General features: G+C 35.2%; 3 protein-coding genes across 5 annotated transcripts; all 3 read left to right on the top strand.

Annotated features, from left to right (window-relative positions):
- The first annotated feature begins 2869 nt into the window (after nt 1-2869).
- On the top strand, nt 2870-4925 carry LOC133702691 (uncharacterized). The gene is made up of 2 exons (XM_062127017.1): nt 2870-4407; nt 4690-4925. The coding sequence occupies exons 1-2, from the start codon at nt 4100-4102 to the stop codon at nt 4835-4837; spliced, it is 456 nt and encodes a 151-aa protein (XP_061983001.1). The 5' UTR covers nt 2870-4099; the 3' UTR covers nt 4838-4925.
- Nucleotides 4926-7511: 2586 nt separating this feature from the next.
- Nucleotides 7512-8267, top strand: LOC133703652 (uncharacterized). The gene has a single exon (XM_062128265.1). It carries the CDS (start codon nt 7512-7514, stop codon nt 8265-8267), a length of 756 nt encoding a protein of 251 aa, XP_061984249.1.
- A 5306-nt stretch (nt 8268-13573) lies between these two features.
- Nucleotides 13574-22643, top strand: LOC133703000 (external alternative NAD(P)H-ubiquinone oxidoreductase B2, mitochondrial-like). 3 transcript variants are annotated; one of them, XM_062127376.1, is made up of 10 exons: nt 13574-13950; nt 14525-14681; nt 15000-15206; nt 15349-15599; nt 15935-16157; nt 16279-16383; nt 21311-21583; nt 21675-21796; nt 22100-22219; nt 22311-22643. In XM_062127376.1, exons 1-10 carry the CDS (start codon nt 13862-13864, stop codon nt 22396-22398), a joined length of 1635 nt encoding a protein of 544 aa, XP_061983360.1. In that variant the 5' UTR covers nt 13574-13861; the 3' UTR covers nt 22399-22643. The 3 variants fall into 3 exon arrangements, with proteins under 3 accessions (XP_061983360.1, XP_061983359.1, XP_061983361.1); XM_062127375.1 differs by having other exon boundaries at nt 14525-14792; XM_062127377.1 differs by lacking the exons at nt 22100-22219; nt 22311-22643 and adding an exon at nt 21919-22084 and having other exon boundaries at nt 14525-14792.
- The last annotated feature ends 355 nt before the right edge of the window (nt 22644-22998 follow it).

Here is a 22998-nt window from a genome sequence, read left to right as displayed (position 1 = left end):
TGCTCCACAAGTCATCCACTTATTGTCCAAGGCAAATGTCTTTTAGCTCATTGATCTTTAGCATGGGGGCAATATCCATGAAAGTCAATCTTGCATTTGTCTCCATACTCATCATAGCCACTTCATTGGCTATACACCTGTCCACTAATATCTAGCCATCATATTGGCTCTGGGGCGTTCTAAACTGGGCTCATATCATAACCCACACACCTTCTCTAAAGTGTCTTCACCCGTTGTCATGGGGCGGTCTGATCCGGGCTCCTATTATAGCCCTTTTTATAAGGTGTCTTCGCCCGTTGTCATGGGACGGTCTGATTTGGGCTCCTATCATGGCCCTCACACCTTTTGTAAGGTGTCTTCGCCCGTTGTCATGGGGCGGTCGTATCCTCCTTCAACTGAGATGCTTTAAAGTGGCTCCAAAATTCTCTACCGCCATGTGCACTATGGGAGAGATTACTGCCACTGACTACATAGAAAGAGAAAGTTGTGGTATACTCCTTGCAATCCTCCACCTCGATTTCTATGTTTGGAGCTTCTGTGCCTTTCTGCTTAACAGCTCCACCTACACCAACTCTCTTTACTGTCTTCGCCTTTCATCATAGGCGGTCGCCTTTTATCACAAGCGTTTGCACCCCCTCAATTAGGTGCCTTTACAACAGCTCTCTTTCCATCCTTGCATGCATTGGAAAGGTCTTCGCCTGTTGTCTTCATCAAGAGCATAAGAGACTTCATGTTGTACAACTTCTATATAGTCTCTGCTCTGAGCTTCATCTTAGAACACTTCTTCTCCTTGCACCTGTTGTCTCATTATAGTACCTCGTTGGATCCTACGAGTACTCCTGCACAATCTCCGTGTGCCCTCGTGCAATTTCTGTTCTCCAGATTTTCTCCCTATTTCTTGCTTATGTTTGACAACAGCTCATCCTGTCACAACACCTGTCCAAGTCAAAATAGAGTGCCAATCTTTATCCCCTTGCTATATTTCTCTTCCATTATCAGGGTCTTCATCAATTCTCCCCTCGAGAAATCACAGTCACCGAATCTAACTTCTTTACAGAAATCACCACTCCATCAAATCCTTGAACATACAGAACCCAACTGTTCCCTTGTGCCGCCATCCTGCTAGTCTTCAACTGTTTCATTACAAACTGTTATATATACGAAAATAGTACCGTATGGATAATCCTTCCACTAAGCAAGTTCCCATGAAAGATTGGAGGGGTCACACTGGTCCCGCTTAAAATCCAATCTCCTAGACAGAACTTCTCGGCCATATCTATCCATCGTACTGTCTTTCCGTATATACAACCATTTGCTAGCTTTGTTGCGGCTTTCCTTTACAAGTGATCTGGAATATACTGGTTTAATACATGATTTCTCAATATCTGGCGAGACTACCAGTTCTTAGACTCGTCAAGATTGGTCTTCATCAATTTCCACTCTACACCGCTAATTGTCCACTTGATCGGGTGTCCAGAGTGTCCCAATTTTGCCTTCCATCAAGGCAATTAAAATTTCTCCCCACTTAGCAGTTCAGCACATGTAATTGGGCAAACATGTGCGATTTCTTCTTCTCCATCGACCACCATGAAGACCATCGAATGCCTCCTGATCGGGCAATCTCTCTTTAATAATTCACCACCATCACTTTCGGTCTCAAATCTTAATGATCAGACCGTACCATTGCATCCGGAACGATCAAATTAGCTAGAAACAAGTCTGAAATCTTCCAAATCGCATTTCAGACAGCTAAGATTTGATCAAAACAATTCTGGCCTGATAAACGGCCCAGATTCAATCTCAGATCCGGTTGCACGTAGACTCTGCTGCACAGAATCTTACCCTCGACTCGCGGCTCGGCTTTGCTCCAAAACAGCTCGATTCAACTCGGCTCGGCTCAGCTCGTGGCTGGTGACGTGGCTGGTGGGTCCCACTGTGCTGACGTGTCTGCTGACTGGACGCTGACATGGCATGCTGACTGTGTATGCTGGCGTCATGATGACATCATCCTTATCTGGGTCTGTCGTCTGGTATTCGGGTCGGGTCGGCTTATCCGGGTGGAGAAGACACGTGTGACGCGTGGCGCGCGTCTGTGCGCGTGGGCAGTCTCCTCACCGGCGCGTGACGACGCGTGAGGACGATTCCGACACGTTTTTCAACAGTGGCTTCGTCTTTTCCTCCTCTACACAGTGGTATGGTCAAAACACAATTTTGACAACTTTTATTTTTGAGCAATATCAAACACCACTTAAACCATATGCTCTGATACCAATTGTTGGGGATTCTGACACCCCATGCGCGGACCGGTAATGTACTGATAGTTGCTCATATGGAGGGTAAGCACACTGACACAATATTTTACGTAGTTCAGCAAATCACCTACATCCACGGGAGAGGTCTATTTTATTAGAGATAAGAGTGGTGAGAATGTGAAGGGTGTAGAGAGAAAGTGAAGGGCTGCAATGGCAGCAGCCTTGCTGCCATTGCAGCAGCTGCAAGTGCAGCAAGAGAGTTGATGAGTTGAGTAGAGTGGATGTAATCCTCCTCCTCTACATGTATTCATTGTATCCTTTCTCTATCTTTAATAAAATAGACCTCTCCCGTGGATGTAGGTGATTTGCCGAACCACGTAAAATATTGTGTCAGTGTGCTTACCCTCTATATGAGCAACTATCAGTACATCACTGGTCCGCGCATGGGGTACTGTCAGAATCCCCAACATATAATACGGGAGTTTTTTAGCCAAAGAATCTTAAACCCTAAAAGATTTAGATGTTACTTGAATATTAAAGATACGATGATTTTGGAGTCAGAATTAGCTAAAAGATCATTACAGCATTATTTTATTCTACTCAACCTGCAATATCTGAACAATATTGACTATTGTCTTGTGAAATTAAGAGAAAGTGTTGTAGAAAGAAAAATATGGAAGATATCCCCATGACCAGCAGAATGTTTGTTGCTTAGGCATTTTTAGGGGAGATGGTGCTGTGGGAAACCTAGGGGAGACTATGCATAGCTTTTTGGAGGCACAGGGAAATTCTCTAGTGCTGGAATATTATCAGATTATGGTGAGAAGTTTGGGGTTGGAGATACAATCATGTGCTGTGTTGATCTTGAAAGTAAACCGTTGGCTTTTGTAGGACTCTCCCAAAACTGAAAATGGTTGGGATTTGCAAAGGGCTTTGATGCTGGCCCAGCGAGTCTTCAACAGGTGGATTCTCCGGTGAAAGAGCTTCAATGTGAGTCAGCTCTATTTCCTCGTGTTCTATCGTGGTTTAGTTGCAGTTCAGTGCTGAAGATGGCCTCCTTCCTACTTAATGAAGAAGGCTGCAAGTCCTGGTTCAGATGAACTTTATGATCAGGTAGGCACTTGGAAAGCATAAATGACGCGTATCCCCTTTATACACTGTTTGAGCATAATGTGGCTGATAGGTTTGACTATTTTATAAGGTCATTTTTGCTGAACTCGGTTGAAGGGATCAGTCAGAGATACATTTGGAGAAAATGAAGCGTCCTTTAAAGACTGAATCTCTGCCTTGTTCTCGGCAGCCTTTGATGGAGTTATATGCTAGCCCGCCTCTGGAAAATCAAGGAGCTTTACCCGGTTATTGTATTATCTTTTTCAATCCATTTATTCTCATGCCATATATATAAGGTCCTGATGGTTCTTCCATTTGATTTAGTTGGTAGCAGATCCAGGAAAATTTCTCATCCACCTCCTCTGCCATTGAATTATAGCAACCAAAATGCCAACCCGCCACCTCCTCCACCATTGAATTATGGCTACCAAAGCACCAACCCACCTCCTCTGCCATTGAATTTTGGCTACCAAAGTACCAACTATCTTCCTCAATCATTAAATGATGGATCTGTTTCTACTTTGCCTCTGTAAGGAGGCTTTAGTACTGCTAACTTCTCAAGGGACGAAGATTGTTTTGTCCATTCATTGATTGACTGCTACCAGAGTATATACATTGATAAGTAGTGGCTAATGTGTTAACAACAGACACAATATATCAGGGATTTGGATCTTCTTAGGGGGCATATCAAAGCTATCAAGCTCCTACACCTAGAGCTTCTGTTCCTCGGAGCACTAATGAAAGTTCTGTACCAAGAAATAACATTGGTTCCTCAGGGAGCTATGGTGTCATTTCAGGTGGTAGAGCTGACTCTTTCCAGAACTATGGATTTGTTGATCCATATGGCAGAGCAAACTCTGATGGTGAGAATACTGCCGTTGGTGGTGCTGCTACTTCCGACCCCTACTGGAGCAATATGGAAGAACCCTCCCATAAGGGAGCCAAAAGGACTTCTTCATTTACATACAGTAATATTGGATGTCACCCTACCAGCCTGCAGGCTCCAAGTTTATCGACATATTTTCCCAGTCCTTCTCTTCATACGGTAACCATTTTGACACTTCATTTGGCATATGCATGCATGTGCATATAGATCTGTTCAAGGGAGTCTATGTAGCTTGAACAATTGAAGAAGCTACTGCCTTGTGAATTACAACCCAGCCATATTGCTACCTTCAATATTGTATTGGTAGCCGTATGAGGATAGTTGGATAGTATTTGAAGCTACCTCAATCTCAATCTATGACTTTAGATACATGTCAACAAGTATAATTAAGTTCAAGAAAAAGTTAGCGTTGTCTTTTAATTGGTATCTTTGTTACTTCAGGTTTTCTTCATGGATCTCCTCGCTTTCCATTATCTGCAATATCTCCGACTCCGTCACCAAGGCCCCCATATGCATTGCTGCCGGCATGCAGCATTATGTAAGATATAACCCTAGCTCCTCCTCCGAGATATTACTGATCACTGTATAGGCTTGCCGTCATTTCTCAAGACTTAGGAGATCACACTTCCACACTTAAGACTAGAAATCGAGAAGGCCACGTTCCGGTCCATGTTAAACTGCAGAAATTTGTATACATGAAATTAATGAGTACCGTTCAAAGGCCCCCTTCAAAAAATTTGTAAATACTACTGCTAACTATAAGATTTTGTTAACTTCATGTGAGACTATGATTGGGATCAAAGTTCTGTGAAACATCCACGTAAAATCTTTCACTTGACTAGATGTAGTTATATAAGAGTTTAGGTCTTAATTAGTGAGTTGGCTGCTAGCTGCAAGTTTTCGAAGAACTGCGTGTACTATCTACAGAGAAATTACCAAACCACAGAACTAGAAGGAAAGGTTGAGGTCCCATATGTTTTGCACCTGATCTCCAGACCATGTGATAAGCATCTCTAAAGCTGCATATTCCTTGTCGCCAATCCATGCTTTGAACCCCACCACAAACCCTCGATGTTCTTTCAAATTCCAATCATTTCTTTCCATTATTTTCTTAGAAGACAAGTTAGGGTTTTAAGTGGACCAAATGCCACCTACAAGTATGACAGTAGAGAGAGAGAGAGAGAGATTTCTATTCGTTTCAGTATCAGACCAAACCAGGAAGCTTGCAGAAACTAAAAGCTTCGCATTTTGCTTCTTTTTTCTTTTCTAGTTTACTTTTTCTTCGAGTAGCTTTTCATTGATCAATAAAATGCTTTTCTTGATGGGGACATCTTACCTTTAATGGAGATCACCACACATCCCATGCTTGTTGGTTGAATTGCATTTCCTTTCAACCTAGAGCTAGTTTGAAAGCTACACCAAACTGTATTTTGTGTCAACTTTAATTAATCAATACAAATAATAATTTTACAAGAATTTCACTAAAAACTTTCTTAATACATTGGATAAGAAAAAACAATAATTTATAATTTCTAAATAATAACCATCTATCACAATATCAAACACAAGTTTTATTTTAACCTATCACCACATGCATGGTAACCCCTCTAGATTTGTGGCATAGCTTTTCTCTTGTGTGCACATCAAGCCATGGGTTGTATATATACTCTTATGTTTCTGTTAATTTGCTTACCCTCGATCGATCTCTCTTCATTCCCTGCAACGTTTTCTTCTTATGGATACAGTACTCAAATATTGTAAGTTTTAGGTGTTGCATGCGGACCACTAGACCATAAAGGCCTAAAATCCTTGATAATTAAAACAACTTGATCACCTCATTAAAGCAGAACTAGATGTTCGGTTGTGCATCAAACGTCAGAGTAATAACTCAAATGGAATATTATTTCATCTGCAAAAACAGCTTATTATCTTATTAACACTTAAATTGTATGCATGGTTTTTCATCATACGATCGATTCGTACGTGATGGTGGTCAAATTCCTTTTCTATGGTCATTTAGTTATTATAATGTAATGCTCTAAAACTATATATAGCCAATTAGGAGCCACTTTACGGCCAAAATTAAAGAATTGTTTTGAAAGCTTCACTTCCAAGGAAACTGACAGCTTCTCATGGACTGTTCGCTCGAAAACCATGCGTAGACAATTCATCGAGGGATAACAGGGATGTCCACGCTTGAAAAGTCCTCCGCCTCTTGTCTATAGTGGCAAAAGGAAAAGAAATTTTACCGACATTACTAGACAAATGCCATCACACACAGAAAAAGAAGATTGATACCTCTATGGCCATGAAAGAAAGAAAGAAAGATCATGGCCTAGGAAACAATTTTGTTCATGGTGAATATATGGTGGTAGAAAAAGGAAGAAATTATTCTCTCAAAGATAATTGTGCCCTTGAAAATAATTTAATGCCCACCATTCATCACAAAAACGTTTTTCAGCCAACTTTGTCCCAAATGTCCATTTATATGTTTTACTAGCAGACCAATCGACCTTTTTGTTTCCTCATGTCATTGTTAGACCTTTTGCACTCAACCAAGAACTTATAGTAGCAGTATATCAAAAGGCATTTACTTTCCAAGTCAATTTTCTCTCTTCTAAAAAAATCTGATAATTGAAGCGTTACCTTGAAGTGAGAATGAAAGCTGGGGAGTGTTTTGGTTCATGAACTAAGAACTAATCCAGCAATCATAGAAACAAAGTAATACCATAAAATCAAGTTGGATTTCATCTTCAATCTCTTGAAAAGTATGCTTGAAAAACCTAGAATCAAGATGAATTGAAAAGTAGAAAATCCAAGAATGCAACAATACAAGGAGAGATTTTACTTTTTTATATACTTTTCAATTAAGGGTGAAATTTAACTTGATTATTTGCATAAGGATTACAAAATACATAGAACTAAAAGTCAAGGGATCAAAACGAACAAACATTAGAGTGAAGGGATCAAATTCACCATGGAAGATGGAATCACCTTTAATATATTCCATGCCTCTCTCTTACGCATCCCCCCATGCCTATAAACACCGCAAAGCAATCTCCTTTAAGCCCCACTTTTCTTTCTCTTGCATGTCTTGTAGAATTCATTGACTCTCAAATGGGTTTTAAATTCTTGTCCAAAATCTCAACTCCTAGCCTTCACTAATCCAAATTCTCTACTTTTCTTCTTTCTTTATGGAAGAAAATGAAAACCTTTCATGGGAATTGAATTCAAATACCATCTCATTTCTCATCATTGAAATCATGACTTCCATTAATCTTTCTTTTAATCCTCTCTTCTCTTGCATTATCACTCTCTACACTCTAATTCTCTTATACTTTCCTCAAGCACTTAAACTCGCAATCTCTCCAATTCTGACCATTACTTTAACTCTCTTGCTCTTTGTTCTACGTCTTGGTGCAATTCAAAGACATCAACTTTCAGTCACAGAAAGCGATAAAGCCATTCAAATCAAGCAAAACAAAGGCACCCATTTTGGTGAAGCTTCAAGTTCTAGCTTTTTGACTCTTGTAGACAAATGGGTTGCTTCCCAAAGTGCTGATCCGGGTCGCTTTGACCCGGATCCGAACCTGGATTTTGAAGTGTCGTTTGTTGAATGGGATGTTAAAGCTCCATTGAAGGTTATAAATGAGGAATATGAAGGAGAAGAAGGGGAGGATCCAAATGAGAAGGATGCAGGTCAGGATCCGACCCGGTTTGGTGGTTGGGGAAGGTATCCATCTTTGGATATGTGTTATCCGGAAACCGATTCGGATTCGGATTCTGAAGGTGGGTTTTCAGTTGCCGGAGAGTGGGACTCGCTGGAGAGGTTTTGCTTCAAATGGGAAGAGGAAGATAGAGAAGGGTTATTGATAGAGATAGCTCTTGATAGTGATAATAAGAAGGATACGGGTCCGGATTTGGATGCGGGTTTGGATTTTCATGTGGAAGAGGATAATTTGATAGAGATTGACATATCTCCGGCGAAAAACGACAAGATGTTTCCCGGTGAAGTGTGATTAATAAGTGCTTAAAGTGGATTTAAGGAGATAATTAGAGGGTTAGGTTCTCTCAATTTGGATTAATTGAAGGTGATAATGAGAGGCAATTTTTTCGGGTTTGGAGTCTTGTTTTTTTTTTTGGTTTTTAGATATTTGTGCAGTTAATCAGTCACTAAATCCAAGGATTTACTTGAGTTGACATGAGATGTCTATTGAATAATGTAGCACTATATGGATTTCCTTCGGAAAAAGGGTCATTAAATATTTTGTTAGAGTGGGAAACGTTTTTGGGTCCAAAAGTGTTTTTTTATTATTATTATTTATGTGGGGGTGTCCAGGCCAGCTTGCGTGCACTACCACTATTCCTCACGGTCCACTGGACATCCTGCAAGTTCAGGGGCAGGTTAGGCACCGCGGGGGTGACAGGCGTGCACATAGAGGGTCGAACCTGGAACGGGGGCGGAACAAGTCACACGGTTGATCACAGTAGCTAGGCCTTCAAGTGCTCCAAAAGTGCACTTTAATAAAGGAGATGATGTACCACACAAAGTTGAATAATGGATAATATATGAACATGGGAATGATAGAGAGATGGCATGGAAATGGTGGGGATAGTCTACCGATTTGGTGACCAACTAATGTCTATGTGAAGCTAATTGGTATGGTACTTATTTATTGATCTAGTTTGATTTAATGTAATGAGAATTATAAAGTGATTAAGAAGAAAAAAGATGCTGACAAGTTTGGTTGGACCGGCCAATATATCTCATCAAAGGATCCTCACCTTTCATACTAATTACCATTAACCATTTTTGTTAATTATAAAACAACCAACAACTTATTTTTTTTAGATTATCAAAAAAAAATTATTCTTCATTATTATTTTATTCTTCACGAGGTAAGTTTATATGATCGAGCAAGATGAATAAATACCCCAATCAGGCAAACAAATTCATTTGGCAATTAAATGATAATACTACAATAAAATCATACATAATATTCACTCTCATAATCTTGCATTCTCTTGGTTATACTTTTATTCCCTCTTGTAATTTAAGAACTCAAGTGTCATTTGCAGTGATTACCAAGTCCATAGACAAAGCTCACATTTAACCTTAAACACTTCAATTTAAGACAACTATAAAAAGCACAAATTCAATCTAAAATTTTTACAACTTCATCGTAGAGTAATTACATATTCATGTTTTGTAGTTTGTTTGCCTTGATTTTTGTTTTCTTGTTTGGTTTTCTTTTGATTATTTAGAAGAAAGCCATTGATATGAATAAATGTTTCTGATTTGTGCAGCGTAGATGTCAATAATGGAAATGGAATTGTAACTAATTGGGCCCTGTTTATACAAGATAGCAATTGGCCCCGTTTATTTCCTTTAATTCTTGTATGGAAAATGATTTATGATACAACAGATTAAATTTCAACATTTTGTTGTATTATAAAAAAATAAGTTGCAAATCATTTTTATTTTTATATGTTTGAATGTCTCATTGAAAGACAACATTTTAAGTTTTTTTTTTTTTTTAGTAAAAACACTTCTTAAAATATCTTAAAAAATATAACTCAATTAGTCACACATTTTAAGTTGCAAATCATCTTATGTTTTTTTTTTTTTAGTAAAAACACTTCTCAATTATCTAACAACCCAACTTTTAATTAAAATTTGAAATATTTTTTGTTTTAAATTATTTTTTTTAGTATTTTTACATCGTTTTGATATATTAATATTAAAAAAATATCTTAATATATTTCTAAATAAAAATATTTTAAAAAATAATCACTACTATATTCTTAAACACTCCTTTAAAGTTTATTTGTTTAAAACACAAACAAGCACACTCTTACAAGTTCATTCAAATCCAATAGTTTATGTATCTTCTTGTCCCTTGAATTCTATATATTCTTTTGCAAGAGTTCATGTATTCATTAAATTTATAAAAATAACTTCAAATCTCGCCAATTCCAACATATGAAATAACTAGCTATTAAAAAAATATTTTAAAAAATTAATTTTTTTGTTTAAAATTAATTTTTTATATTTTCATATCATTTTAACATATTGATATCAAAAATAATTTTTTTAAAAAAATTATTATTTTAATATATTTTTAAATAAAAAAATACTTTAAATTATATCTATTATTACACTCTGAAATCCCTCTTATCTTTAAAACACAAGCACTAATTGACAAGTTATCTTTTGTGATATTCAACGGCAAGACTCCACCTCTGATGATGCAAGCCAGATATTCTATTATAGCCAGACTTCACCTCCAATAGTGTACATTATGTTAAGGCATTGTAATTTGTGAAGAGAGAAGAGAAAGAATATAAAAAAATTACAAAAAAAAAAAGAAATCTTAGAAATACATTAAAATTTTAATTATAATATTATTAATATTATTAAAAAGATTTAAATAAAATAAATATAATAATATTTAAATATAATATCAACAATAATTATAGTATGTCATATTTACCGCTAAAAACAATTAAGCCACCTATCATATTTAGTGGCAAGTGTTACACACTCTGGTAATTAATTATTATATTTTTTTAATATCATTTGATTTATTTTGTTGAGATTTTCTTAATGGTATTAGTGATGTTGTAATTAGAGTCATGATATGCTTCGAAGATCTATTATTTTTATTTTTTCTCTCTCTTTATTTGCTATCATTGTAATTTGTGCAATCAATTTCACATTTTATTTAAAATATCATGTTTTTGAATATAAAGTTTAAATTTTATGTTTTTCAATTAGTTATTGAATTATATTTTTATATAAAAAAATTATTTCTTAACTTTTTAAATAATTACAGCCTTATTACTTTATAAATAGCAAGTCCTTCTATTTCATTAATCCAACACTCAAATGGAGTTCTATCTTTCTTTTCTTTTTTGATAGAATATATATTATGGCCAAAATATTTTTGTTTTACTAGTTTCCGAATCAATAAGAAAAACAACTAAAGAGAGCATTCTTCTGGAACATAATGGCCAGCCACTCCTCATTTTAAATAATTACAAGTTCGCTAAATTTATAGATATTATCAATTCGAGTTTTATAAATTTTAAAATTATTAAAAATTTATATAGTTATTAACTTCAAGATTTCGAGAAATTTATATAGTTAACTTGAATATTCATAATTACAAAATTAAATCAAATCAAAATTCGCTTGAGATTTGAGCGCTACAATAGCCTTCAAAAAACCATGTGATGATCCTGCCTTCTATGTTTTTTTTTTCCGTTCTGTTTTCTTCTTATCTTATGTGGAAGAGGAGGATTATTTTTACCTAAAGGGAAATGTAATAAAATTAGCAAAATTATCGCATCAAAGCATGATTTTCGATGTAATGATTTTTACCTAAAGAGAAATATAATAAAATTTACCCCAAACCATTCTAAAAAGAAATCATTAATTATTTTTATTAAAATAAAAAACTTCTCAATTTAATTGAATTTAACTGAGCTAACTTATTTAAATAAATCAAATTTTAACAAGTCAATGTATTTTTATTTAACTTGAAACCTATAAAATTAACCTCTTGGGTGAATTTTTTGAATTAACCTATAAAGAGGCTTCAATGTATTGGTTAAATGGCAAAAATTTACCAGATTGATTAATTGACATAACTGTCAATTTTCGGTATATTGTTTTTGAAATGTGTCATCTTTTATAAATTAAATTTAAATATATAGCAATTACCTTATTTTTCTTATAAAACAAAAATCTTGTCCTGTCATTTTTAGGTGAGTGGAAGACCATACTAAAACGATCTAAACATATACGGTGTCATTTTTATTACCTGATAATAATGGTTTGATTAATTTTTCTTAGCATAAATATAGAACACAATTTATTGCTATTAATTTATTTTATAATTTTTAGAATCAAGGTGTGTAGACATGTTCCAACAGACGAATTCGTTTCTATCTACACTTACAGGTAGGATCCAATTATAAATTTACTTAACCATTGATATGTTTGGAAGTCCCGTTACGATGGCTTTTAAATATTTTTTATTTAAAAATATATTAAATTAATATTTTTTTAAAAAAAATTATTTTTGATATCAGTGTATTAAAATGATTTAAAAACACTAAAAATAATATTAATTTAAAGCAACAAAAATAAAAATATTTCAAAAATATTTTTGAAACACAAAAACAAACATGGTCTTGCCTTCCTTTTTTGTGTTAGGAACCTTATCCAATTTAAGTATTATAATCTTTATTGTGATCAATTTTTTTTATTTTAAAAAAAATATTTAAAAATAAAAATTAATTTTCAAAATCTTTTAAAACCTAGAAAAATGGTTTTAAAAATGGTGTAAGTGATTTTTGGCTTTGCTTCTTTTCAATAAAAAAAAATTAAATAAAAAAGTTTATAGTTTATATTTTTAATAAGTAAAATAAAAACCTACAAATAATACTTAACCATTGCTAAATTATTCACAGATAAATATTTCCTAATAAAATAAAATAAATAAAATAAAATTTCCCTCATACATGCATGTTATATAAATTAAAATATATATACAGTTAAATTAATGTTTTATAGTACATCATGGTCAAACCACTATGCTAGCTGGTCAAACTAAGCGAAACATAATAATAAAAGTGCTTTGTTTTTTAGATTTTTGAGTTTTTTAAAAAATTATTTTTTTATGGTTTTAAGTAATTTTGACACGTGAACATCAAAAATAAAATTTTAAAAATAAAAAATATATTATTTTAATATATTTTTTAAAAATAATTACTTTAAAAAACATCAGTTTACATAATCACAAACATTATCAAAGATATCATTTGAGAACACAATGTTTCACAAAACATTATTTATTTATTTGCTTAAAATTATATACATACATATACATGTACATATATAAATATATATATATATATATATATATATATATATAAAAGATTATTTTGATATGTTTATGTTAAAAATAGTTTTTAAAAATAAAAAAAATATTATTTTAAAATGTTTTTTAGAGTTTATTTATTTTTGTGTTTCAAAAACGCTTTTGAAAAAATTTAAAATTTTTTATTTTTTTATTTATTTCAAATTAATATTTTTAAATTATTTTTATGTAATAATATTAAAAATTATTTTTTAAAAAATAAAAAATATATATTAATTTGATATATTTCCAAATAAAAATACTTTAAAAATCAACCGATATCGAAATCCAAACACCCCCTTTAAAGAACGCAGCCGCCGCTCCACCAAATTGCCACGTGTCCAGCTGCTTAACTAAAAACAACAAATTTCAAGTTATTCGCTACCGCTAAGCACGTGCCGCCTTTTCCTTCCCCTCTATGACAGTCAACCGAAAAAAAAACCCCGAAAAGAAACATCTCGCCACCAACTTACAGACAACGCAAACAGTAACGCTTCTATCTCCTCTCCTGTCCTCTACTACCTTCTCGGGCTCTTTACATTTCTTCCTCTTCAAGCTACCAACACTGCATCTCTCTCTCACACTCTCTCTAAATCCTTTTGAAAGACTTTCTCTGTTTACCTGTAATTAAAAATCGCCGACACTGTTTGGTCTTCACAAATTTAGAGAACCTAAAGTCGGTGAAAATGAACAGTTTGAGTTTGTTTAAGAGAGCTTCTAGATGTTTCAATGACTATCCTTCTCTCGCTAAACTCGTTGTCGTTTGCACCATCAGGTAATATTCCTCGCTCCAAATTTCTCTTCTTCAGTTCGATTAATTATGTTTGAACGATACTTTTTTCTTCCTATTTTTGGAATTTTTTATTTTTTAAATTTATTTTTTTCTTGATTGATTGCTGAGTGTGTGAATGGAGGAGATGAAGTTTTGCTTTTACGGTTGGCTGTTTGTGTGTGTTAATTAGGTGATTAGTAGTTTGGTAATTCTGCGATTAGCATTATTAGATCACGTTTTTGTTGCGGTTAGATGTGTTCTTTTTTGGCTTCCAATTTTGTTGGATGTTTCTAGAATTACATAATTCAGTTTAACTCTATTATTGCTGCTAGCTACAATAGAGATCGACTCTGTTTTCCTCTGTTCTAATAATGAAGCAGTATAAATAGTAATATCTTAATATTTTTTTCCATTAAAAATAGTGCTCGTTAATGGTATTTGATCATGTTCTTGTTTGTTGTTGTTAGAATTATCGGGTTTTTTTTAATTTTAGATTTTAGTATTTCAGCTAATATTTATTTATTTAATCAGAGTTTCTTGGTGATTGTTATTTATCATGTGATTGATTGAATTGCAGTGGTGGATGCTATGTTGCTTACGCAGATGCAAATGGAACAGGTGGTGCACCGCCAGTTTTGGAGGAGATTAAGAAAAAGAAGGTGGTGGTGCTTGGAACTGGTTGGGCGGGAACCAGTTTCTTGAAGAAACTTAACAATCCCTCATATGATGTTCAGGTGATATCGCCTCGCAACTACTTTGCATTCACTCCTTTGTTACCAAGTGTTACATGTGGTACGGTGGAGGCTCGCAGCATTGTCGAACCAATTCGTAGCATTGTCAGGAAGGTAATGAGAAATGGAGTGTTCAGAACCATGAGCTTTGACTTTGGGCAGTCTTGTGAATAAATAAATCTTGTCTGTTCATCATGTGTGGGTCATATGATGTATAGGATTTATGTAGGTGATTGTGCATAGAACTTCACTTTAGAAAGAATAGATTTTGGATATGAGGTAATGCAGTAACCAGCCCTTGTTTGTTTCTTCCTCTCGCAGAAAAGTATTGACATTAGGTACTGGGAAGCTGAATGTTTCAAGATTGAAGCAGAAAATAAGAAAGTTCATTGTCGACCTAATTCAGAATCCAGTAAGAATGGAAAAGAAGAATTTGTTGTGGATTATGACTATCTTATTATAGCCATGGGAGCCCGTCCAAACACATTCAACACACCTGGTGTAGTTGAGAACTGCAATTTCCTAAAGGTAACCTCCTCAGAATTTCAGTGCATGCTATCCTTATCAATTTCATTGTCTGGAAAATTTTGAAGAGATAGGAAATCGGGAATTGAGTTGCTTGATGCACATGCACGGTTAAATTGTACAAGGAAATGGATTTCTTCTGCAGGAAGTTGAAGATGCTCAGCAGATCCGTCAATCTGTTATCAACTCATTTGAGAAGGCAAGCTTGCCGACTTTTAGTGATGAAGAAAGGAAGAGAATACTTCATTTTGTAGTTGTTGGTGGTGGACCAACAGGAGTGGAGTTTGCTGCAGAGCTTCATGATTTTGTCAATGAGGATTTAGTCAAACTGTATCCAGCAGCCAAAGATTTTGTGAAAATAACACTACTTGAAGCATCAGATCATATTTTGAACATGCAAGTACCTGCCTTCTGCTCATGATGATTGATACCTCACTGTTTTGGTTTCTGGTATTAACTTTAAATGGAATGAACGCTAGTATTTGTTAAATATAATTAAGATGTCCTGCAGTTCACTTTGATTAAGTTGATTTTTTATTTGCAAATAGTTCAGAAATATTACAGTAGCAATCTAAACCAGACTTTAGGAACTGTTCAACATATGCAGGCAAGACTTAATATGTTAAGCTTGTTAATTGGGTTCAATACTTAATGCATTAATCACGTACAGTTGCATATACTTGAAGAGTTCTAATAGATGAACTCATGCTGTTGGGGGTTCTTGTATGCAGGTTTGACAAAAGAATCACAGGTTTTGCGGAAGAGAAGTTCCAAAGAGATGGCATTGATGTGAAGTTAGGGTCGATGGTTGTGAAAGTATCTGATAAAGAAATCTCTACTAAAGTAAGAGGGAATGATGGTGAAATTACTACTATACCATATGGAATGGTCGTCTGGTCAACTGGAAATGGAACTCATCCTGTCATAAAGGATTTTATGCAGCAAATTGGTCAGGTGTGTTTCTGGCTTATAAAAATAGATTTATTTATTTCAGGGTCTCCAACATATCTTCTATGAGATTTCATTCAAAATGAGCACTCTTAATTGAAAAAAAAATTTGTTCCTGTTAACACAGAGTAATAGGCGTGCTTTAGCAACTGACGAATGGTTGCGAGTTGAGGGATGTAGTACTATATATGCACTTGGTGATTGTGCAACAGTTAACCAGCGCAAAGTCATGGTATTGTTCTCATTACTTTTCTGTTATAATTGCACGCATGACATCACCTGTTTTATTATATTTTTGTCGAGTTTATATGTTCCTCTTTATTGAGACTAAAAAGGAAGTTTATACCTCTCTATTAGACTCTCGCACATTAAATAGATAACTTTTATACCGATACACATACAAAACTGTTCATTCTTACAGTGAACAACAAAAATGTTCTTTTTTAACTAATATTGTTATGGTATGTGGCTCATATTAAGTGAAACGCGTATATAGAAAAAGCTAGTTATTGCCTGCTACGAATGGTTGATAAGTTAGAGGTGTAGGGACAATGCCCCACGGCATTGTAAAGGAGTATTGTTGGATCTATTACCTCTTGTACGACTAGAGTTTACTATAAATTCATATGATGTAACCCTAACTTCATGCATAGTGAAAATTCAGGTCCTCGCTTATGTGGATGTAGCCACATTACCGAGTTTGGTATATATGCGTTTTTCTTTTTTTTTATTTGTACTATTCATCATTATTGTCTTGTATCACAATAATTGGTATTGGAGTTTGGTTCACGATGTCAGGGATTTCTTCTACAAAATTCAACATGGTCAAGTTCGATGGATCTGGTAATTTCAGATTATGGCAAAAGAGGTGAAGGATTTGTTAGTGCAACAGGGCATGGTGAAGGTTATACGGAAAGCAACTAGAAGGCATGTATGCATAGATTGGAAGGAATTGGAAATGAGGGTTGTGGCAACTATCAGGCTTTGTCTGTCGATGATATGATGTATCATGTTATGGATGAGGAATCACCAACAACAGTTTGGTTGAAATTAGAAAGGCGGTATATGTCTAAATCGTTGACGAACAAGCTTTATCTTAAGCAGAAATTATATGGTCTTAAGATGTCAGAGGTCACAAATTTGAATCAACATATCAACTTGTTCAACCATATCGTTAGTGATTTGAGGTGAGTTGATGTGAAGTTCGACGACGAAGATAAGGCGTTGATTTTACTGAATTCTTCACTTGTTTCTCCTACATATGAAAATTTGGTTACAACTTTGATGTGTGGGGGGTGGGGGAGAAACTCTCGAATTCAAGGAAATCCCAAGTGCCTTATTAGGTTTTAATATGAGAAAGAAAGTTGGTGATGACAATTTATAAGGGGAAGGGCTTATGGTGAGGAGTAATTAAGAACGTGAGAGAAACAAGTTCCAGAACGGATTAAGTAGCAACAAAACTCGGTCTAATTCCAGGAAAAGGAAGGACATAAAGTGTTAAAAGTGCTGGAAAAACAGGCATATAAAACAAAAATGTCTAAAGAAAAAGAAGAGAGATACAAAGAATAAAGAGGGTTTATCAAAGTCTGTGAATGTAGTGGAAGAAGAAGACTTAGAGAGTGGTGACAAGGATATGTTTTATGTTTCATCCAGTTCAGATCATCTTACAGACTCATGGATACTAGATTCAACATGCTCTTATCACATGACACCCAATAAAAATAGGTTTGACACCTATAGGTTAGTTAATTTTGGTTCTATTCTGAGAGGTAACGATGCTTCATGCAAAGTTGCTGGAATAGGGAATATAAAAATTAAAATGTTTGATGGTGTTATTAGAATATTGTGTGATGTTAGATATATACTATATTTGAGGAAGAATTTGATTTCATTGGACATTTTAGATCGTAATGGTTTTAGTTTCAAATCTGAAAGTGGAGTAATGAAGGTGAATAAAGGTGTTATGACAATGATGAAAAGGAAGAAATTAGTAGGAAAATTTATAGACTAATAGGTATCATAATTGTAGGTGGTGTTGTAGCTGCATAATCTGAGTCAGATAGCAGAGTCTTGTGGCATGTACGGTTAGGTCATATGGGTGAGTGTGGGATGATGAAGCTTTATAAGAAGAATCTATTGAAGAATGTCAACATGCAAGCTTGGTTTCTGCAAGAATTATGTTTTTGGAAAATAGAATAAGGTGCAGTTTAAGACAACCACACACAAGACAAAGGGGAATCTTGATTATATTCATACAGATATTTAGGGTAGCATCATGGGAAGGACATGTATTTTGTGATTTTTATTGATGACTCACGAAAGGTTTAGGTGTACTTCACACGACACAAGTCAGAAATGTTTTTCAAGTTCAAGGTGTGAAAAGTTGAAGTAGAAAACCAGACAAGAAGGAAGATCAAATGCCTCGGGTCAGAAAATGGTATTGAGTACACAGATTCAAAGTTTATGGAGTTGTGTGAGCAACATTGGATCAAGAGACATTTCACAGTACGCAAAACAGCACAACAGAACGATGTAGCGGAAAGGATGAACGAAATAATAACTAAAAAAGTAAGGTGTCTCAGACTGAATGTAGGTTTGCAAAGAACTTTTAGACAAAAACACTGGATATGACATATTTCTTGATTAACATATCACCTAGGGCATCACTAGATGGAAAAGTAGCAGAAGAGGTATTGACAAACAATAAAATTAACTATTCTGGTTTGAGAGTGTTTGGACGTCTAGTCTATGTGCATGTTTCTAGTGATAAGAGGCTGAAGCTTGATCCAAAGTCTAGACAATGTATTTTTATATATATATAAAAAAAGAGTGAAAGGCTTCAAGCTCTGGGATCTAAAGGAAAGCAAGATAGTGATTAGTAAAGATGCATTTTTTTATGAAAAAGCCTTGTTGCAACAAACTCAAGAAGAGAAGAAACAGGTGCCAGAAAATTGCGACAGCAATAAACATGAGGTGCAAATGGAGTTAGAGACTCATGATAGAGAATTCAGTGCTCATAATGCAGGAAGTTCTAGTTTAGAAGATCAGAAGCATGATAGTATAACTACAAACAAGCCTAGACGCATTATTAAGCCACCTACTAGGTATGGTTTTGAAGATTTGGTTTCTTATGCACTCATTACTAGTAGCGGAGATCCTACTATGTTTCATGAGGCATGACATAGCTAAGAGAAAAGTAGATGGATGGGTGTTATAGAGGAAAAAATATGGTAGTCATGGAAGTTAGTGGAGCTTCTAAAGAGGAAGATGGCGATGGAATGTATATGAGTGTATAAAAAGAAAGAAGCAGCATCAGAAATGAGGGTGAGAAGTTTAGAGCTCGTCTAGTAGCAAAGGATTACTCATAAAGAAAAGTGCTTGACTATGATAGGATATATTTGCTTATGATCAAATACACTTCCATCAAGATAGTGTTGGGTTTGGTAGCACATTTTGATATGCAGTTGGAGTAGATGGATGTCAAGACAACTTTTGTCTATGATGATTTAAAGGAGCAAATTTACATGGAACAGCCAGAGGAGTTTTGCACTTGGACAAGAACAATTGGTCTGTAAATTGATGAAATCACTTTATGGACTGAAGCAATCTCCTACATAATCTGGATTGACTACAAAAGATGTGAGTATAATCTCGATTTACTTGTGTAAATCAGGATAGAGTTTTCTAGAGCTTATGGTTATCTCGGCGTAACTATATTGAGAAAGTGTTGGAAAGGTTTAACATGGATAATGCAAAACCAATGAGTATAACTTTGACGAATCATTTTAGATTATCTATTGATCAGTGCTTGAAGACAGATGATGTGGAGCAAGACATGCCAAAGGTCACATGTGTGAGTGTAGTAGGGTGATTGATGTTTGTTATGGTTTGTACAAGACCAGATTTGGCACAAGCAATTAATGTGGTAAGCAAGTTTCTATCAAATCCAGGACAACAACATTGAGATGTAGTCAAGTGGAGCTTCAGATACTTTAGGGGCACTACAGACTATGGTATCATTTTAGCAAATAGTAGAGTGATCCTTTAGTTGTGGGATATATGGATGCAAACTATGTAAAGGACTTAAATAACAGGAAATTTACCAAATGTTATGTATTCACTATTGTGGGGGGGCTATTTGTTGGAGGTCCATGGTTCAGTTTCTAATTGCATTACTACTACTAAGTCAAAATATGTGGTAGTGGTCAAGGCTACCAAGGAAGCCTTATGGCTTATAGTGTTGGTTAAGGAGCTGCGTATTTAGAAATGTGGGGTTTATTTATATTGTGACAATCAAAATGTTATTAACTTGACAAAGAACAAAGTGTATAGTGTAAGAACCAAGCAGGTTTCATATAATCATGGAATTGGTTTCTTTTGGTGAACTATTGATTGAGAAAGTTCATAATTCTAAGAATGCAGCAAACATGTCGATAAAGCTTGTTATCACAATTAAGTCAAAGCATTGTTTGAACTTGATTAATATCTCTAGGTGCTAGATAGGAGATGCCTCAACGTGGAGTTCCAAGTTATGTTCTCTCTTCTCTCCCGAAAGGTGGAGATTGTTGTAGTATATAGCTCATATTGAATGGAATACATATATAGAGAATGTTGTTTGATGCATTGGGATGTAATTCATTGCCAAGGATGATTAATAGGTTAGGGGGTGCAGTGGTAACACCCTCAAGATACGGTAAAGAAGTATTATTGAGATTTTCTAATACCTTTTGTTCGGCTAGGGTTTGCTATAAATTCGTATGCTGTAACCTTAACTTCATGCATGGTGACAATCTAGTTCCTCGCTCATGTAAATATAAGCATATTGTCGAACCTCATGTATTTTTTTTTCCGTGCATGTAGCACAAGTATGCACTTGAATAAGAAATTCTTCATGTCATCTCAAACACACATTGCACATTGAAATCATATCTGTAAACTCATAATGGCGTAGCTGAAAACTATTGGTATATATTTGTTGTTATGGCTACTGTTAATAGCTTCTAAATGAATAATCCATGCATGATGATGTATGACATACACCAGATATACAAAGAGTGTTGATTGATGTGAAAATAATATTTGATGTCAATATTACATCGAGAATTTAATCACCTAGTCTGTTGATGTATGTTCTCTTTCTTGTACTTCCATGCTTGTAGGAAGATATTGCAGCAATATTTAAGAAGGCAGACAAGGACAATTCTGGAACTCTCACAGTAAAAGAATTTCGGGAAGTCATTAAAGACATTTGTGAAAGATATCCTCAGGTGGAGCTATATTTGAAGAACAAGAAGATGCGTGACCTTGTTGATCTCTTGAAGATGACTAAAGGGGATGTTGCAAAAGAAGCAATTGAACTGAATATTGAAGAATTTAAGAAAGCCCTTTCAGAAGTTGATTCCCAGATGAAGAATCTTCCAGCAACAGCTCAGGTCTTGTGTTGATTTGTGGTTCTACTTTCTGTGAATTTTCATTCTCTAAGAGATATCTCCTAATTATCTATTTTCATTTGTCTGGATTCAGGTTGCGGCTCAGCAAGGCACTTATCTTGCTAATTGCTTCAACCGTATGGAAGAGGCTGAAAAAAACCCTGAAGGTCCTATCAGGTTCAGGGAAGAAGGGCGCCATCGCTTCCATCCCTTTAGGTACATCTTAAATCATGTTTGAATTTGATATAGTAGGATTATGTTATGACAGCTATTTCTCCCACGATCTTCTTACTGATGCTTAGCATTCCTCCACCATCCATGATGCATCTTTTCTCAAGCAAAACAAATAGTTTCCTCGCTGCATATCTTCCTCAGAGCTAGCTGTTTAACTGGGACATCTATGGAGTCAAGTTACAGACCACTTTTTGAATGCCAGACTTGAAGCATATAGATCTCTACTTTGAGACTTGCAAGCAGTTAGGATCTCAATCATTTTCTTTATGGTGTATATTGATTCAGATACAAGCATTTAGGGCAATTTGCTCCATTGGGAGGAGAACAAACAGCAGCACAGCTTCCTGGTGATTGGGTTTCAATCGGTCAAAGCTCTCAATGGCTTTGGTATTCTGTTTATGCAAGGTACTGACCTTCTCCTTGGCTTCAAACTCTCTTAGAGATTTCAAATTGACTAGCTATATACTATTATGTTTTCGGTCTCTGTCTCATTCAGCAAGCTAGTCAGTTGGCGCACCAGGGTGTTGGTGATTTCAGATTGGACAAGGCGTTTCGTCTTTGGAAGGGATTCCAGTGGCATTTGAGCAGCTATCAGCAGGTCGCAAGGTATCCATTTGGCAGGATAATAGTGCATACTTTGTTAACCCCACTTTGGCAGTGCTGGAAACTTTGCTTTCATATCATCTTTCATTAACCAGTTTTGTTGAATAAACAAACCCTCAAATCATGGTAGTTTACCATATATTAAAAATCTGGAAAGGTGAATTTGTATATTTTACGTGCTAATGGTCAGGATCATTACCCTTCGTGGTGCACAGTTTTCGCATTAGGACCTTGTGCCGCTTTTTGCAGCTAAACATCACTTGGAGATAGAGATGCACAAAATTTTTTTTGGCTGATACCAAATTCTCTGCTCTTCTTTTTATGTTCTTTGTTTATAGTTACACTGTACTGTTAGCCCTTGTTTTTTCAAGCTCAGAAAAACCACTTTATCCAGCCTTTTAGTGAAAATTTTTGTACGTGCTGTGTGGTGGCATGCAACACCATCTTCCAGGCATTTTACTAGGAAAAAAATGGTAACAGAGTAGGCCAGCCATGGCCCACCATGGTCTAGTTTAATTTAGTTTGATCAAAATAGTGCTACCTCGATAAGTCATCTGGGTTATCCATATTTTTAGTTTCTC

The sequence above is a fragment of the Populus nigra genome, chromosome 9 (genome assembly GCF_951802175.1).
Source record: "Populus nigra chromosome 9, ddPopNigr1.1, whole genome shotgun sequence".
In the NCBI taxonomy this organism is placed as follows: Eukaryota; Viridiplantae; Streptophyta; class Magnoliopsida; order Malpighiales; family Salicaceae; genus Populus; species Populus nigra.
The sequence above is the reverse complement of the archived record's forward strand: the minus strand, read 5'-3'. Positions and strand labels throughout refer to the sequence as shown.